Source organism: Ambystoma mexicanum, chromosome 1p, assembly GCF_040938575.1.
Source record: "Ambystoma mexicanum isolate Mex_15411 chromosome 1p, UKY_AmexF1_1, whole genome shotgun sequence".
Lineage (NCBI taxonomy): Eukaryota > Metazoa > Chordata > Amphibia > Caudata > Ambystomatidae > Ambystoma > Ambystoma mexicanum.
In genome coordinates, this window is record NC_090921.1 from 116,338,337 (window position 1) to 116,358,499 (window position 20,163).

At 44.3% G+C, this 20,163-nt stretch overlaps 1 protein-coding gene across 2 annotated transcripts in view; it reads right to left on the bottom strand.

The window, feature by feature from the left end:
* The window catches only part of MPDU1 (mannose-P-dolichol utilization defect 1), a 79,154-nt gene that overhangs the window by 30,233 nt on the left and 28,758 nt on the right, over positions 1–20,163 (bottom strand). For both annotated transcript variants that reach the window (XM_069644586.1, XM_069644593.1), the window contains 2 exons: positions 1,625–1,690; positions 489–621 (listed from right to left, as the gene is read on the bottom strand). In XM_069644586.1, coding sequence (XP_069500687.1) covers positions 489–621; positions 1,625–1,690 — 199 coding nt within the window. The remainder of the gene's footprint in view (positions 1–488; positions 622–1,624; positions 1,691–20,163) is intronic.

Here is a 20,163-nt window from a genome sequence, read left to right on the forward strand (position 1 = left end):
CTTTGCAGGATTAGACATGTGTCCCTACCATCAGCAGGCAAACCCTAGCCGACAGCAAGGGGGCAATTGGTTCTCCTTTTAGCCAGGGCGTTCCAATCCACTCTCCTCAAAGGACAAATAAAGAATGCATTTCAGGATAACCATTCATTGCCTAAATAGTGGCCACTGAAATCTACTCTATGCATACAATCTTGTATGGCTATTCTGAAACCCTGGGGTAGATTGGACTATAGAGAATTGCAGTTGGACCCCCCTGCCTTTAAGTCTTATAGTAATCCCTCTTAAGTGCAGGAGTGGGTGGAGCTTCCGCTGACTTCCTATGTATTTGAGGGAGAAAATATATGCCCTTGGCAGTTAAGGAGTTACACACTAAGTCTTTCACTGCTACCCTTCATCCATCTTGGACAGATCGTATGCATGATTTATAATTGCTCTCATCATGCCTCTTGAAGGACCACCTGTCCACCTTTTGCAGCACCAGTCCTTACCTGAACGGGAAGCTGTTGGCAATACTGTAGACCATGGTCCCAGTGATGGCCAGTAGTTCCAGCAGAACAGAGTTGAAGCTCAGGCCCTCTGCACTCTTGGCCCCAATAATCTTAAAGATCTGTGGGAGTTTCACTGTGGGAGAAAGCCAAACACGAGAGACTTGCATCATCGGTTATGCCATCATCGTAGGTTTGGAGGATGACGATTGGTGCAGGAAAGGGACTTGCAATACCTAGTAGCAAAGGAAAGCACAGAGACGGCAGAATACACTAGCGTAAAGTAAGGGAAGCATGGAAAATGGCACAAAGCTGTATGGAGGTGTTGGAAACACTAGAGGTCCATCCACACCATAAGGGATAAGAATTCAGTCCCAGAGTGACCAGGCAACACAGTAAATGTCTACTAAATGTGAGCTTTGGATACTTGCAGGGGATCAGGGAGAGGTTTCCTCAAACTATTTGCATCCATAGAGCATATAGAGAGAGAGATATATTTACAAATGTTGTGATTGAAGGTAACGCGCTGCTCCCCTCTAGTAGACCACCCAGCTGCTGCTGCTCCCTATTCCTATTCAACTCCCTCCCAGCAAATACTGCGGGTGGCTCCAAATCAGACACTGCCAGGTTGTGGCAGTTATCAATGTGGGGGAACAGGGCAGAGAATTACTACCATTGTCAGAGTGCTGGGTAGATCATACAGGCCCGAACAGTAGAACACAGTGGGGGTAGAGAGCAGAAATGATAGCGACGAGGGAACAATTTGAAGATGCAGCAGGCACAGGCGAGGATGCCAGCCTCTTAGACAGTTAATGCGTTTGGGTCATGTCAAGAGTCATGCCAAACAGTGGATAGTGTTAGAAGAGGCAGAATGTGATCTCTCTTCAGATCAATGTGTATTGGGTATTTTAGTTCCAAGGCCTCAGACCAGAGTGGGTTTTGTGTAGGCTGGCTTCCCAACTCTGCCATGCCATGAGCCAGCTCACGCTTCATGAAAGAAAGGCAGCAGAACCCGATAGCTGCTCCAACACGATTTATCAAGGCACAGTCTGGAGAGCGGTTACTTGTATATATTCATGGGTGGGAGGGAAGACGGGCCAACTGAATTCAATAGAATAAAACAGATTAGTGGTACATACCCATCAACGATCCTGCTATGATTCCGATACCCAACACTTTACTGAGCAGGATCTTTAGACAGGGAACTGTGGGAGTTAGGAAGACAAAGAATTCATGCAACATCTGAAACACCGGCAAAACATTGTGGTCATAACATCCCATTAGTCATCCATATACATTTAGACCCCTGCTTATCAGGGTGCAGTCAGAACATACCATTAACCATCCATATAAAATAAATCGGTCTGCTAATCAGGATGTGGCCGTCCACGCCCTGAATAAGTCCCATCTATTGCACAGGGCGTGGGTGACCATGTCCTTGCAGAACCCACCATAAATTGCAGGTGACAGTGCAGCCGTTTTATCAGCTGCAGAAGAGGTTAAATGTTTGTTTGATAATGCATTCAAAAGACCGCATATCATGGCAATGAACTCATTCCTGCTTATGGTTTTCAATCCTTCAATATTATTCACCAGATTTCAATCATACCCAAAAATGATCATATGATTAGAACAACCTTACATCCGTATGAAATCATTCCCTCTAAAGATACAATAAGCAAAGTCCTGAATCACATTTCAAATTATTATGCTGCCATTCATTACATACATACATACACCAAGATACATAGTATATTTCTCTCTTCAAGCATACAATTGAATAGTGCTCAAATAGTAGAACAATCATGACAGATAAAGCTATTGTGCCTTCTAAAATGTTATTTAATTAATGTCCTCCTTAAGGACCAGGCTCTTTTACGGATGTCTGATACAAATAGAATCAGATGACTGCTGTGGAAAATGCGGCCAGGGCCTCTTTGAAGGTTATTTCCAGAGATCTTAAAATCATGCATATCCATTTTCTTCATACTTCCACATAAAATGCGAACCTTATTGTCTTTGCAGTAATTGCAATAAGGACAACAAATCACATCATTAGTTGACTAACGAATGGTAAAACCAGCTGGTGGTAATATACAAAGATGTAGCCTAGAAAGGGGAATTATTGCATGAAAGGCTTGACAATAGTATGGTATCTCTCAAAACCTAAATTGTTATTTTTGTGAAGGGACACCAAACCTTTAGTCAATGTTGGAATCTATAATTCAATACTTAAATACATATTTAACTAAACATAGGTTCCCATACTAAATCGCTTCTGGTTTAAGATAACATGTTCTGGGGCCAAAAGTACAAGTTAAATCACGAATATGTGTGAAACCAGAACCCGCTGTATTAATAAGATCCTTCATATCTTATCAATAAGTACATAAAAAAGGGGAACACAACAGTTCTGTTCAATAAAACAGTGGTTTAAAAAAATATTTTTTACTCGTAAGCCGACCTTCAAAATCACATTGTCCCCTAACTCCATTCCATATACAGCGGCCGGTTATCAACATCCAGAATAGTCCAAAACCTTAAATCCCTAGCAAAATTTATGGTATCGCCAACATACTTTGGCAGAGTCATCTCACTTTAATCTGGCATTTCCAACTACAATGCTGACTGAATATTCGGTTGTATGATCGAAGAAAAAAAAAAAAGACTTTTTGAACTCTTTGGGCTAGTTCGTCTGCTTTTTAGGGATGTCATACATTTCATTTTATGACACATTTAGCTCCAACCCCTTGCGTATACACATTTCTTGAAATGTGTTGCCCATGATCTATAGGCCGGATAGGGTCCTGGACATGAGGTTGGCATTATCTGCAAATAGAGATATCCACAGATTACTGCCATTCAAAAAAGGGGTGTCTGCCCTCAAATCAAATATCTCCTCTACCAAATCATTGAGAATAGCAGGCGGGCCAAAACCCACACTTAAGGTCACAGGGAAGAAAGCAGCAGTTTCCCTCGAACAACCGATCTATGGCAACATTATTTCTCTCTCTCTCGATATATATATATATATTTTTTTAGCACTTTTTCAGCGGCTTATAACTTCGCTCCCCCTGGACGAATCCTCACCAAACTTTACAAAAAAAGTATATGGGCAGCTCTGATTTTTTTCCCCCAGAGACAGAATGGGGACAAACTTTGCGCATGGCTACATGTCAAACGTCTCGATGGATTTTCACCAAATTTGCGCCATGAGTGGGGGTTTGGCCCAGAAAGCGTGCTTTTGTGTGTTTGGTGGAAATCCGACCGGTACATTTGTTACAAAACACTGAAATGCAGACAGAAGTGTCATTGGATCGCGGTACGGCGTGGTGTCGGAGAAGTTTGGACGCGGACGGTGGTTGGTTGGAGGTAAGCATGCTGTGCGTCAACATTTTTGGGGAAAGCTGCCATGGTGCATCGGAAGACAGTGCGGCGGCGGCAGGGTCTGCTAAATGTAGCATCATGTGTCGGAGGCCATAAAGGAAGGAATGGCTGGGGGAATGAGAAGTGGTTCATGTGACATACGTAGGCTACTATTTTCTGTGCTGATTGGAGGCAGCTGTATTAATGGTCCCTTAGTTTCTGCCGCAACCTGTTTGTGGGGAACTGCTTTTGTGGTGAGTGGTGGCAGCTCTTTTGCAGATGAGGAGTGAATTGCACACTAGATAGATTGGGTGGGAGCGCGAGTGGCAGTGCGCTGTGGATGGAACCTGTAGTTGGGCACATAGAGGCATGCATAGGTCAATAAAGGTGCGGTGGGTCTGTGGAAGGATTACACTATTGGATGTATGGTCGAAGACCGTAGCCCGTAGGCTGTAGGGTATGCACCGAGAAGCATAGGGCTGCATCATACCGTCAGGATTCGACCTTGGAGACGCTGGCATTACTGGAAACGTAGTGCCGATTAGAGTTCCTGTGATGTGGTCTAGTCCTCACTACCTATCATGGCCGCCGTGTGTATAATACCAAACCCCGCCCATCGCCTGGTGCGTTGTATCTGTGCTTCGATACTATCGCTCCGCAGCTAACCTCGTTTAGCAGCCGTCCATTGCCTTTTGTGATAATGTTCTGCCTCCCTCCCGGCGTCTCGGCCAGCTTCCCTTGCTGCGATTCTTCCTTGAGCTTGTGTTTCCTTTTCTTTCCGGCGCTCGTCCGCTACCTTTTTCCTCACTTTACTTACCTGTCGGCATTCTCTGCCATTCTAGCTTTCGAATCCGTTCTTTCGGGTCTGCCTCCTTCCACGGTCCTCCGTGTTCCATCCTGTTTCATTCGTGGTATCTATCTGTATCTGGTAAGTGGACCTTTTATTCTTTGCTTCCTTGCATGTCTAAACTTTACCTGCTTTTCATAGACCTCTGTATTTCAAGCCGTCTCTCCTCCTACCGGCGAGACCATACCTCTCCAGCCACTCGACTGCAGTGTCCCGTTGCTTCTATATCAGTTTACAAGACCAGCTCCTCGTATTCACTCAGCAGCAGAATACCTCTTCACCTTCGCCATCTTGCAAGAACTACGCCCCGGTGTGTTTTCTCCTAATCTACTTCAAGACTCGACATATTTTCTTCCTGGGACACTATCCTCCAGCGGTGTGAATCCTCTACACTACATCAGGGTTTTTTTGGTGCCTTCCGGCTTTTTCCCCTGAGTTTTGGGGTTTGGCTCCTCGGGGTCCCCCAAAGACAGGTCCCAGTCCCTGTCAAGGTGGCCTCCGAGGGAGCCAGACCCTATTTGCATGATAGGAGATCAAAAGAAAGACCACTAAGAGAAACCCAAAGATCCCGGAAGAAGTCGTCATCCTACTCCAAGGACAGCAATCCTGAAGGACTAGGTGAGGAGCAGGGGGAGGGCAGGGCGCGTTCTGACACATACGCATCGCAGGAAGGCATGTTTCAGTCTTCATGCGGTGCACGGTGGTGCTTGCAAAGTGCAGTGTGTGCCGATTGGTTGCAGTAGTGTTAGTGTTGCAAACTGTGTTCAAGGCCTAGACCTTGGATACATGGCAGAAGGCCGTAGGCCATGCATTCAAGAGCCTAGGCCTTGAGGGCACACACACCAGTAATGCATTTTGCAATGTGCATGAGTAAGAGGGTGGTGGCATGTGAGGAATGGGTGTGGAGCCCATTTCAGCGGTTATAGGCTCCTATTGCAAGTAGATTGAGGGTAGGTTGGATGGATTTAGACCAAATTAACAAAAGCACGCTTTCGGGACCATGCCGCCGTTCCTGCCGCAAATTTGGTGAAACTCCGTCCAGCAGTTTGGGCTGTAGGTGCGAGCAAAGTTTTTTTCCCATTATGTCCATGGGAAAAAAATAAATTTTGAGACCTTTGCCCCCTCTTGACCACACCTCACCAAACTTTGCAAAGTAATTCAGAGTGGGCCATATACGTTGTTTGCAAAGGTGGTGAGGATCCGTCCACGGGGAGCAAAGTTATAAGCCGCCCAAAAAGTGTTCTTCATATGGGTTTAGCAACTTAACCATAACTACATGGCCGCTACCGCAGGAAATTTGTGGATATGTGTCGGTTCGAAATGTTCAGCATACTACCCAACATGCTACAGACCTGACATTTGGCATGTGGCTAGGTTCCATGGTGTAGACGATGTAAGAAGTATAAAATATACCCTTTTCAGATGCATCTATCCTTTTAAGCAGTATGCAATGCTTACCCCTGCCATATGGCTCTTTTGTGCCATAGTTCTGCCGTAGTTCTACGTTCATTGCTCCTAAGGTTGAGCAGTTCATGAAAATGTCACTAGTTCATTCTTCTTAAACTTTCAACACTATCAGCATTCGAGCGGACATAGCAGCACTCACTTTTGAAGTCATGCGGGCGACACAATACGGTGCTTTTGTAGTAATGCGGATGACAGGAAACGGTGCATATCACTTCATTAGTATCCTCAATGACGTTGCCGGTCACATCGTGGCAAATCTCTCACGATAATTACAGAAACTTAATTTCCCACGGAAGTTGATGAATGTATGCCATCTGAACAGTACGAAGCTTACACGCCTCAGCCCTACCGGTACGGCACTTATGTTGGGGTTGCTGCTGCCTCGGCCGAAGAGCAGGACACCAATAATATTGCTGTGCAACATGAATGCACCAACTCAAAGTAGCTAGAACCGATTCAGGGGATTCATGCTTTTCTCACGGGCAGGTTTATGTGGCTTGCTCATGAGATGGAAACACAGTCAATTTGTTCACACTAGCTCCTAAAGACTAGCAATATTGTCTGCAAAGAAGCATTGGTTTAGTTCATTAAATAAACTTCAAACTAGGACTGAAGTAGGAATTACCATGTGAAGCATGGGTACACCTGCTAGTTACAGTATAAAGCCTGAATTATGACCAAAATAGAAGGGGCACCTTCAAAGCGTTCCAGAGACAATCTCTTGGCACAAAGTCCAAAGCCGTTCTTAAGTCAATGAAGGACACAAACACATACATTTCCGAAGCATAAGACATAACCGGAAGTTTTTATCCACAGTACCAATGCCTTTATAGAACCCAGATTGTACATGTGTAATTACAGTACCTTTATATGCCATGCTTCTAGCCGATGCAGATGAACCTTGCAATATATCTTTGCAAGGCTATCCATGATGGGCCTCTAATTGGATTCAGCCCTACAGGTTAGGGGTACATCAACCACTTTTACACCCTAAAAATAGGCCAAACCCTCATAAAATAAAAACCGTGAGTAAAGATACTCCCAGCAATAAATAGGAAACTGGCAGATTAAAGCCTGTCCCCTTACATTCATCCATACCGCTCCATGGATATGTTTGGACCAGTAGACTCTGAGCCACAGAACAAAACACCATCATAACTGTCTCATCTGAAGAGGTAGACACTGATCGTTTAATGTACATGAATAACTAGGTGCAAAGAAATATTTATTACACAACATTTTTGTTTTACAGTTCAAGCATTTTGTTTGCGCAATTTTGCTATTTTACTCCCGAAAAAATAATTTTACTCAAAACTTGAAAAAATAGGGCATAAAATACTCCCACTTCAACATCTTATCTGGAGCACTAATTGGATTGTCCCTATCCCTTTTTTTCAAGATGGGACAATATCTGCTTTTGAGAATGACAAGCGAAAGAGCCAACTCGTGTTAAATGGTACCCACATTGTTAATTTTTCTTTAAATAGGTCAATTGTTAAATGGATGGGACAAAGGCTTTTGCCTTGGTTTGTTGGAATTCAATGACTGATTTGATCTTGTAAGAAGACAAAAACGAGGAGGATGATAAGTGACACACAAAGTATTAGTAATTGGCGGCTCAACATATTTATCTCTATGAGAAGAATAGGGACAACTAGAAGGCGCAAACCAGCAATCTTCAGATATCAAATTGACTAATGTATTTAAATTGCTGGGTGAACTAACACCAAAAAAATGACACTGACCTTTAGAGATGCTAGGTTCTGTCAATTCCTGCAATAATTGGGTAGAATATTTTGTCTGTTAAATATCAAAAACTTGCATTTGATTCTAATTTCTTTAGCTCTATCAGAAGTCTTCTTTGGTTTGCAGACAATCTTTATCATACCAAGACTGGACCATGCAATAGTTAGAATGTATCATCTTATGCAATTTTGTAACTAAAGGATTAACTATCGCAACAATAATTTCATAGGTATCTATACCAATCTCTTTTCATCCAGTAACACCAAACAACTCAGGTAAACTACATCTGTAAAGACTGATGATTTCACATAATAACCTTTTATAATTGGTATCTGGAAAATATTTGTACCACCCGGTGGGTTAAAGAAAACAATGACTACTCTAGGGGGAATTGTTTGCTCTCCATATATTTAAAATCAAGCAAGTACCACTATCAAACTAATTTGTAATGGGAAGAGATTCATCTGTGACTTGCTGTGCTAAGGTCTGTCTCTTTATCTTATGGTATATTGGATTGACAGGAACATTAATGGGAGATAAATTCATAGAATGAGTTTATTCAAATAATGTTAATATAATTGATCAAATATTGGATGAATCTTAGGTTTATACAGATGTGGCCAACACTCAAACATTGAGCTTCTACAAGATAAAATAAATTAATGAGTTTGGGAACTTCCTCTATGCATTTTGTTTTTATATGATCCAATTTTAATACATGCCAATGCTTTTTGATGATTTTTTCCCCATTTTAAAATTAGCAGAACTATACTGTGTGCCGAATTTCACTATGGCTAACTGTCTGATTTTCTTTCTTGTTCTTGGATTGTAATAATTCTTCATAGGCTTACTTGGTCTCATGACTGATCACAAATTATATGCGTTTCTATGACATCTGCAACTATTTCGTCACAAAGTACACAATGATACTCATGTTTGAAGAATGCCATTCTCATTTAATTGAGCATATGTTCTTGTTGATCAAAGAATTGACTTTGTAGTCCAAGTATCAGGTAGAATATACCACAAACGTAACACAAAAGACAATGCTTGTCTTGATACAGATACTTTAAATACACTAATGTAGTTTGGAAACGGGACGCAGCTCCAATATCGAAGAACGTTTGGCAGAATGATACCACATGTTTCCAGCCACATGCATGTACCACGTGCTGGTAAAAAGAACATACACTTTCCTGAATGGTAAGCACTTATCTACTCCTTGATTAGAACCCCTCTCTCCATACTTTACTATTATCCTGACCACTAGGATAGTCAAAACACTGACTGTAATTTTTGAATTCATATGAAACTCCCCTGCTGCTCAATTCTAACAGGATGTATTACAACTACTTTTGAGATGGGAAACCACATGCTAAGTAACTCATTTTAAGTAACACCCTACTTGGAAACTCAGTTGTTAAAATGAGCATCAATTCCTTAACATCACAATTTATAAACCACTTCTCTAAAAACTTTTTTCTTTAGAGAATCCTAATGCAGCATCACTATTTTTGGACCCAATTTACATGCCTTCAAGGGCAGCTCTCTGAAATGAGTTGATCCCCCACTGCTAAGGGTAAGCCCATCTACTTCTAGAGTAACGAATATCAGGCACGAGCATATGTTTGTTGTTTTACAATAGGAGAAATAAGAGATATATCTCAAACACAGAGACATCCTAGTGAACAACTAAAGCAATTGACCTTCATGTCCAGTTTGAACGGTCATAATATTTATGTCCATGTCAGTTCTTATCCAAATGAGTATCCCCGTTTCCACTAGTGCAGCCTCTTGTGCATTTTGAGCCAGATATATAGCGCGTAGAGTAACTCAATTAATGGATTGGAGGAATAGACCAAATTTCTTGAAAGCCGATGATATGACAATTTTAGATATATTCAATCCAATCCTCAGTCATCGGCATTATGGACAGCCTGGCTATCTTCCAACTTAAGCTTTTCCAAACATACGTTTCAAAAGTTTTAGACTAAATTCACACAAGAATATTGCAGCCCACTAGAAGAGGAATCTCTCTGTTAATCTAAAACAATTACACCAGCGATTATTTTATCGTTATTGTAAGGGAGCAGAAGTAAGACTGACACGGAGGGGTTATAGCGATTGTTATAAACTTCTATTCACAGGTTAATAAGGAAATGAAAACCCCAACTCTTCCTAACTCTAAGAGGGGGGCTCCCTGCCTCAACTAAAATAACTAGTGTCAGAATGTCCAAAGCAAAAGTCCCAATGTCTTATTTCAGAATCCTAACTCTGTCCCTCACATCTAAGTTTAAGCTAAAGTAAAAGTTTGGTCTTTCCAGGCCAAAGGGAGTGGTACGCATCTCATGGACAAAAGATAGTTCTGGAATCTTCAGACCCTGAGGAATTGGGAAATATCTCCATTACACTTGCTCCGGCTCCTCGTAAAAAGTTCAACAACTGTGGGGTGCAATCACATTTCTTTGTGAATATCCCACATATGCCGCCAAGGCGATTCTTTACTAAACTCCAGAGCATGTGTAGAGGCTTCCTGTGGCACAATTCCAGGAACTGCAAAACACGTACGGTAGAGGCGGTATAAACTTGCCGACCTTTGAAATGTATCACATAGCAGCGCAACTACAATTTGTTGCGAGGTGGCTGTCGGAAGATGAGACAACAGAATCCAGATTGTTGAGGGGCGAACGTGACCCTTATTTCCTAAAAGAATTGATATGGCTACACAAACCAGAGATCAGGGGGCGACTAAGATTGCTGGAAACGGGGTGGAAGACGTGGCACAAGATGTGTCGAGCTATAGACAACCCAACCCCATGCTCCCCGCAGGTGCCACTTGTGGCGCTGCATGTGTGGGGGGGAGAGCAATTGAGGAAATCCGTAAATACTGGGAGCCGGTAGGTCTAGCGACCTTGGGCAACTTATGGCAAGAAGGGGAGGCACTAGAATTTGAAACGTTTGTGGATGAAACGGGATACACATGGGGCAACACATCACTTATACCAGAATAATAAGACGGGTGAAGGAAACGTGGCCCGGAAGAATATTAGCAGAAGAACCAGATACTGTCATAGAAACTATGTATGATATTTCGGAGGGAGGGCACGAGACATCTCGGATCTACGAACTGGCAATGTCCAAAGTGGGTAGGGAGCTGCTCCAATAGAGACAGAAATGGGAGGAGGAGGCGGGAGAACCTATGCAAGACAGACAGTGGGAAAGAGCCCAAAGATCCCACAAAAAGGTGTCTAGGAATGCAAGGCTGCAGCAGATCCAGTTATATGTCAATCATAGGGCATACATGACCCCCCCCCCCCGAAAGATCTCTGGGTTTGGAAGAGTGGAAGTGCAAAAATGCCCCAAGTGTGGGGAGGAAGATGCCAGGATGATCCATATGTTCTGGGCGTGCCCGGAGGTGGGAACATTTTGGGTTGAAATTAAGACACGGCTAGCCGGAAAGGGGATTAACTTGGACATGGAATCTGTTGGGGGGATTCACTAGACCATGCAAATTGAAACATGTATGTAAACTTAAGGATCTGACTTACATCCTGGCTAAAAGGAGAATTGCTGTGAGCTGGAAAGCAACCAGCAGACCTAGATTAGAGGTATGGTGGAATGACCTCCTGAAGTGGGCAGATGCCGAAACAATGGCATGGTACGAGTCGGCCACCAGGGGGGCGGGGGGAGGACGATGAAATAGGACCTCTGGTAGCATGGAGACAAATGGTAGCCACGCTGTCAGGAACATCCCAGACCATCTCCAGTGAATGTGACACAGCCGAGAGTGGCGAAGGGGAATAACCCCAAAGAAGGGAAGCCCGGAATAATAGTGGAAGCTCGAGTTACAAAGGTGGGGGGGGGAAGACATCGACAAAGTACGTGCAGTTGTATGTCAAAAACTTGTAACGAAAATGTCAGGTGTGATGGTTATGTTTTGGTTTTGTTGTTAATAAGAATAATAAAAATTGTTTAAAAAAAAAAAAACTACCAGCAGACTGTTTAGTAATAATTTGGTACTGCTAATGGCTGATGTTAATGCTTAGAAAAATTCATCCGTTTTATTTATAAAGCAATGTATAAAAACAGTAATAAATTAAGAGAAGTTCATGTATAAACAAATATAAAAAACTAAAAAGGAAAAAAATAAATAAAAAATGAAAATGTGGGGGTATAATCCTGTCCCCTGGTTGGCCATCCTCAGGCGTTTTGTCTGTCCCTGGGTCGCTGACCCAGATTGGTAGACCTGGTTCCTTTTTACCAGGCACAATTGCACACACAAAAGGAGCTTGGATGGGTTTCCAAACTGGAGTGGGCCCTTGACCCTTGTTGGCAGACCTGGTTTCCTCCCACCAGGAACTGCGATGAAAAAAACAACATGGATGCACTCCCAAACTGTGTTGGGTCCCTGACTCAGGTTGGCAGACCTGGTTTCCTCCCTACAGGTACTCCGACAAAGAAGAACAGCCTGGATATACTTTGAAGCTCAGGTGTCACATACAGACTTGGCTTACTCGCCATCCAAGTACTGTATGTACTGTCTATCAGTTTCACAGTTTTCCTTATACGGGTGCGGGTCCCAGTCTCGAGCTTCTGACTAGTTTCCCACGTTCTAGGCTCGGTTCACTCTCCTGCCAAGCCTTAGTAAATGCCTATGTCCAATCAACCGTTTCTTCCATAGTTGCAGGTTCCAGACCCTATTTCCCCAGTTCTCAGGTCGTGTCACCACCCTGCAAGCCTATCTGGTAACCAGCATACCATAACTGCACGGACTGCACTTGTGTAAGCTCCTACAGAGCATCTGGGCTCTCTCACAGGGCGCCACTGGCCTTCGGGAGCTTCTCTTGCTCTGCGGCGGCTCCCCAATCTTTTTGGCGTTCCCGGCAGCACGGTTCCTTCTATGCACACTCCCTGGGTCTCAGGGATGCCGAGAGCTTCAACCAGCCTTCTGCCTGTGTGGTCCTCATGTCTTGGACCGGCCTCTCTCTCTCTCTCTCTCCGTTCTCGGCATCCCGTTCAGCTTCCGCCTTCACTCCTGATCCACGCTTGCTCTTGCGGTTCCTCCAGGAAGGGCTTGACATTTCTTCAAGTCCTTCTTTACTTTTAACACAGCTTCGTCCAATCGGCTGTTGAGAACCACTAGAATGCACAAGTGTTTCTGGTCAAGTAGTTTGTACTGCTCTACGCCTCCTCCTTCTCCCAGTACTAAGTTAGGCATGATGCTGTAACTCGCTAGAGATCTTCCTCGTCTCAGTACTCTCTACATTTGCTGGGCTATAAATGTACATGGTAAATAAGGGATGGCATGGAGATGAAGGAGAGGTGGGGCTGTGGTAGGGAAGGGATCTACGGTCAGGTGGTTTGTGTGGAAACCACGTGCTCCCAATATGGTTGTCACTGGAATTTGTCACATCATCAATAATAGGATTACCACTCATAGGCATATGGGCCACAATGACAATTAACACACATTATTGACATTTGAGAAGCATTTACTGTTGTTATTAACTCCCAGAGCACCGTTACTTGGGTTTTCAACCAAGAGTAACCCTAGGGAATTAGTTCTTCAGTCTGATTTCCTCATAAGCCAATTATTTACTATGCATGAGAGTGCTCGACAAAACAGGTACCTTAGTTCTATTAATCCCCTAGCACATGTAAGCAAAGCACAATTGGTACAGTTTATTCTACTCCACCCTCAACACCAGACCTCCCCTTGCCTCTACATTTCAGGAGTAGCTCAAGGAATGGCAAATCCTTAACACCTAGGTTCACGCTCTCTCCTCTTCCCAGCTAACCCGAAATTGGTTAATCTGTCCCACCCGAGCCAAGTTTCCTCCCGTTTTCTTGTACATTCATACCTGTACATTGCCAATTTTACCCTGCCCCATTGTTAACTCCTTGCTCTCTTCTACTGTTCTCTTCCGATTTGCTTCCCTCACACTGTGCTTCTCCCTATAACTTGCAAATGCACTCTATTGCTTCCCAAAGCTAGGTCCGTGCTCAATAAATACCATAATACTAACAATAACTCTACTTCCTAATCAGCATCCTTACCACCTTCATTGCTTTACATCTCCCAAGACAGAGTATAATTTATAAACTTTGAATAAAAAATAAAACCAGAAACTAAGAGGTAATAAATATACACACCACCTAGGTTACTTCCTATTTTTCACTCCGATAAAGCTAGCTAGTGGAGTGGGTAGGTCTTTGTTGTAGGGATTGGATGTCCCCTTCTTGGCTGCCGCTCTTGTGGGTACAAGTAGGACCATTTGCTTGGTTCACTAGTGGGATTGTAATTAAGATGCAAGTTCAATGCGGTATAAAGGAATGCACTTAGCTGCAAGAGTATGATATTTGTGAAATAGAACCCATACTAAAACTAAATACAAGGGCACAGGTAAGTATAATCAAACTTAATGGTAGGATGAAACGCGATAAATGGGCCTTAAAAGCGTGCTTTTGCAGAAAGCGTGTGTTAGCCTTTTGTGTGCAGAAAAAGCCGTTGTGGCTGGGGATTTAGTGCAGAGGCCGCAGTCCCAGGCCAGTGCTGAAGGAAGTAGGCAATGGTTATTTTTCGAGGTCACAGATTAGAGCTCAACGAATAATGAATGCATAATCATTTTACAATTCAAAATTATTTATGAAATACGACTTTCTAATGGCGCCGAAAAGAACCACAGCAGTTTCAAATTGCCCGGTAGTAAATGTTCCCTGGGAAAAGCGTTAGAGTGTCCCCGATATGCAACATTTGTGTAGCAGTACATCCATGATTCAAGTCTCTGGCGATGACATTGTGGAAAGCTCTTCTCATGAGAACCAGTATGAAGTGACCAGGGTAGTTGATTAGCTGGTCGTCTCAAATGTTTCATTAATTAACTTTGTGCTGTGGGAATTGGGTGTGGATTTTGACGTCACATGTCGTAATTGTGGGCGGTGTGGGAAGGTTTGTGGACCCAATTGTTGAACGCAATGTATACTTTTCTATTAGTGTTCCAGAGCCGAGAAATCCAAACAACTTTGTGTGGGGAGATTGTTTCATTTCACACAATCACAAATACTAATTACTTGCATTGTTTAAGAGTTCTAGCTTTAGGGTTGTTTCATTGTCAGCGCCTTTTCACGCAGTTCTGTTCCGCAATCTGTTTGAATTTGCTGTCGCAGCTGCATCTGAGGCCCTGAATAAAACTGCGTTACTTCCAGCGTTCACCCCTTTTTGACTAAGTTTGGAATATTTTGGTGAGTTTTTCGAGATGACCGCCGATACATTTTTGGAGGCCCAAGCGAGATATCTCAGCCTTTTGACCATGGCGTGGGAATTTTAGCCGCGCTCCTGGAGGAATGGAGGACAGCATCAGTTGGCCAGTACGAAGAGCTCTGGCAAGAGGAGGTCCGTGGACGCTGAGTTCCCGAAGCTCCACCTGCTCTAGCGCTGCCTTCACTCTGACTGAAGTGCAGGCCTTTAAAAAGAGACTCCGAAGTCGAGAGAAGCGAAGAATTGTACCTGGGCACCAAAGCAGGAGGGATTATTTTTATGGTGTATAGCACACACCCTCAATAGTGGTAGAGGGTGATTGACCGTAGTAGTCTTAGATGTTAGGTCTGCCGTTCTGATAGGGAGCAGGTAGAAGGTGGCACATCTGCATTGGAGCATAGGGTTGCATAGTAAGTGATGGACCTCGTTAGACTTGCACATAGTGCAGACAATTGGTATAGGTGCGTCATTTTATTTTCTTTGGGGAAGAATTCTTTTGGCGGTACATGCACGCACACGTTCTGTGAAAAGCAGCAGTTGGTTTTTGGTGTTGTGGAAAAGTGGTTGTATTATTAGTTTTATGTGGCGGTGGAAAAAACAGAAGAGCCAGAGCCAAAATAGCGCAGAGCCATGCGATTAACTGATGCAGTTGATTGAGGAGGAGTAACCTCTTTTTCTAAACGTACTAACATAGGGCTTTGTTAAGGTGGTGGGCCTGGAGAGAAGGCAATTTCTGTACTAAGATGATATAACAAGGCAGTTCTGCAGAGAAGGCCATTATGTGCAAGAATGGAGTGAAAGGTGTGAAAGGGCAGGGCCTGCGGCGAAGGCCGGAGGGAATGAAACTGGGGCAATCGAGTGAAGTGGCAAGTATAAATATTGAGCAAGTGGGACTGTTTGAAGAGGGAGTGAGAGTTTAAAAGGTTTAAAATAATAAGGGGAAGGAAGGAAAAAGGTAGAGAAGAATATTTTAATAGAAATGAATAAGGCGGAGACAATGACGTCCTATTAGATGGATGCTTCAATCACATGTGCAGAAAATTGCCCCAATATCGTGACAAAATATCCAAGTACCATTTTGAATGGGTACACGACACAGTGGGAAAGTATTTATTTATATTTTTAAAGCGCTCACACAGCCCGTGGGCATCGAGGCGCTGTTACAGGAATTGTTTTAGTTGCGTAGTAGTTTTTTATTTTGCCTTAGTTGTGTATTTATAACACGCTAAAACACCCAGAGGTTCCTAAGCGCGGACCCGAGGATCGTACCTATGTTGCTCTGTGTCGTCTTGTTTCCAAGGCGCGCACGTTGCAATGTATCCAGCTCAGGTGGTTGTACTGATCCAGGCATACTATGCACACAACACAGTGTGAGTGATACCCACACAAATGGAGTTGTTTGTGTACAGGGTACACATGTTGTTGGGATGGTTGCTAGGGATTGAGGGGAAGGGGTTCTACTGTCTAAACACATTTTTGTTCAAGTCTCAATGTCCCTCCTCGGTTAGCTCCGGCACACACATTCTACAGTACCCGGAGGAAGTAGTGGTACGGAAAAACATGATTATACTGGTTTCCACTGATGAGAACAGCATTGTATCTATTATTTTTTTTATTTTTTTTTATCATGTATAAATCGCACAGCAACCCGTGGGCATCTTGCCGCCGTTACAACAAGTTACTTGCATGGAAACAGTTACATCAATTACATAGAAGGTATGGGAGACAGTATAATAGTTAGTGGAAGGGCGGGCAACAGACAAGGCCGTAGAGGGTTATGGTTCGGAGGGGCTTAAACCTAGTCAAATAACCACGTTTTGAGGGTTTTTCCGGAGGATCCAATAGGAGGGCTCTGCTCTCAGGGGGGTAGGAGTGAGTTGCACTGTTTAGCAGTGATGGCAGGGAAGCTAGAGCCTCTGGCTTTCGCTTTGGGTAGACAGAGTCTGTGTGCATATGGGGTTCTAGAGGGTCTTGAAGAGTGTGTTTTGGCGATTTTCTTGGAAAGTTAGGGACCAGTGTTGGACAGGCACTTGTGTGTGATAGAGAGGGTTTTGAAGGTGATTCTCTCGCGGATAGCCAATGTACTGGTCTCCTGGAGGCAGTGATGTGATCCCGTTTGGGGATGTCGAGTGCTGCTCGGAGGGCCTTATTTTTGATGGTTTGCAGCTTTTGCTTGTTTTGTCAAGAGGTGACTGCAAATAGGACGTTACAGTAGTCAAGCCTGGCACCGATGTCTGCACGGGCAATGGTCAGGCAGCTATCTCAGTATAAAAAGGTTCTGGAGGCATTGATCAGTTTGGTTGTACAGGTGGGCGATGAAGCGATAGCATTCACGTGTCGAGTGAGTGAGAGGGAGGCATCAATGTGGACGCCTAGTGTCTTTACTGAAGTGGTGATGGGTATCTGGCTATCGCCAATGTTGAACGCTGCGTATTGGGGTCTGAGTTTCGGGAGTATTGCAGTGGATCCTACCAGCAAGATGTTGGTTTTGTCTCTGTTGAGGCATAGGTGGATGGTGGCAATCCTGGCGTGGATGGTGGCCATCCAGGCTTGGTTGGTTGTGTATGCGGCATCCAGAGTGTGGAGTCCGTTTCATAGTTGCCAGAGAGGGGTAGGAGGAGTTCTGGGTCATCAGCATAATTGGTGTAGGCTATGCCGAGGGAATCCAGAATGTCGAAGAGGGGTTTAATAAAGATGTTGTAGAGTGTAGGGCGATATGCAGGATCTGGTACTACGCATGGGATAGGAGCTGGGGGGCAGAGGCATTGTTGGCAAACACTCTCATGATTCTATCCTCCAGAAAGGAGGTTATCCAAGCTGTGGCTTCAGGGGAGAAGTTGGCAGATGTGGTGAGGTGGTGGCAGAGGATGCTATGGTTGACCACCTCGAAGGCCGCCGAGAGGACAAGCAGGAGGAGGAGGGCAGGTGGAATGGTGTTCAATTGTATGCATTGATCCTACACTGACATTGACGGTATTAAGTGACACAGAGGTGTTTGCAGCAAAAGACAATGAAGAAGGAGAGGTAGTGTTCAAGCTGAGCATACCTTGTCCAGTACACATTACTCAGATAACAGAAAAGAAAGTCCAAAAGTTGCAGGAACATTGGAAAAAGTGCCCAAATGTTTGTGGACAACAGGAACCCATGAAGTAGGAATACTTAAAAGGGCAGGGGCAGTACACATCAAGTTAAAAGAGGGAGCACTATTGCCATGAGTAAAGCGGTAACCACTTTCTCGAGAAACAGACGATATGAAATGTATAATACGCATAATACCCTGAGGTTTCTAAGCACGGACCCAGGGATCGAACCTGTGGTGCTCTGTGTCGTCTTGCTTCCAAGCGAGCACGTTGCCCCTGAGCTATCCTCCCGAGACAATAAATGAGATGAGAGCCTAAAAGAGACACTGCATGCCCTATGGTAGCAAGCCATAACATAGGGGAGTGGAAAACTTATAGTGAAGGTGCCAATCCCCCACCTCCCCGGAGATAAGGGATCCTTTCAGAGTCTGACATGAGATTATTTTTTGGTTGATTCCTGGAGAGCCCAACACCTGCTACAAAAGGCATACACCTTCTATTCCCCCCCCCACATAAAACATTTTCCTGGATAGATTATATATTCCTAGAAGGGGAACTCGAACACCATTTAAAAAGCTCCTCAATCGACCCATGACATGGTAGTGGTTGTGTTGGAGCTGGGTCCTAGCAGGATCCTAGACAAATGGTGGATGTGCAACGACACGCTTTGTAAGGAATCATTAGACGCAGAGGTACGGGATGTTTTTGAACTAAATGACACGGGCGATCTCCCGCGCATGTCAGTATGGGAAGCGGAGTAAGCCGCAATAAAGGAGCCTATTGATGGCACAAGAGGCATCGGTGAAAAGAACTAAACTGCTAAGAGAAACCCAGTTGAAGAGGGAAATATATGTGGGAAAGAAACTGCCCTAGAGGAGGCGGAAGGGGAAGTCAGCCAAAACCCTAGCAGAGATCATAGAGCTTAGGAAAGAGCTGGAGGAGGTCTGGCAGGGAAAGGCCCTAGCCTATCTCAGATATGTCAGACATTATGAGAAGGGGCATAAGGCCTTCACCCTACTCGCAGCCGAACTGCGAAAGCAAAGGGCAAAAAGTGCGGTCAACAAGATCTAGTCCCAGTCGGGAGCCACGCTAGACAACCCAAAGGAAATAACGGCTCAATTTGCCCAAATTTACGAGCGGCTGTACACCTCAGCTTGCGATTCCTCCCATGAGAGTATAGCATGGACAATGTCACATTTCCCCCAATGCAGACCTCGGACCGCGACGGGTTGAACGCTCCAATAAGAGCAGAGGAGGTGGACTTTGCCATCTCCAACCTTAGGGCGGGATCAGCACTGGGTCAGGACGGCTTCACCAGAGCCTACCATAAAAGGCTAAAAAGGTAGCCCCCAACCCCTTCTTGACTCTCTTTGTCAATGACACGTTGACCACTGGAAAGGCCCTGCCCTGCTTTACAGAGGCCAGAATCATAGTGATACCTAAGGAGGGGAGGGACAGACTTGAATGCGGCTCATATAGGCCAATCTCATTATTGAACGTGGATGCTAACATATACGCCAGCATCCTAACCAACAGGTTGAGCAGGGTCCTCCCACTCTTGGTGCATTGTGATTAGTTGGGGAATGTGAAGGGGAGGCCGGGTACCGATAATGTTTGCAAAACTTTATACTTAATGGCATCGATTGACGCCGGGGACGCAGCCCCACCCTGATCTCGGTCAACATGGAAAAGACTTTCGACCGGGTGAAGTGGAGGTGTATGAAGAATATGGTGCGCATTCAGGGTTTTGCATAAACCAAAAGACGACGAATCAGGACATTGCCAAGAAGTCCCACTTTCAACTCAGGGATTCTCCCTTTTCTCACTTTCCCCCAGAAACTCAATGTTACCCGAGCCCTGGTTCTCTCACTCGGCTTGACTACTGCAATAGCCTTCTCCGGAATCTACCTTCTT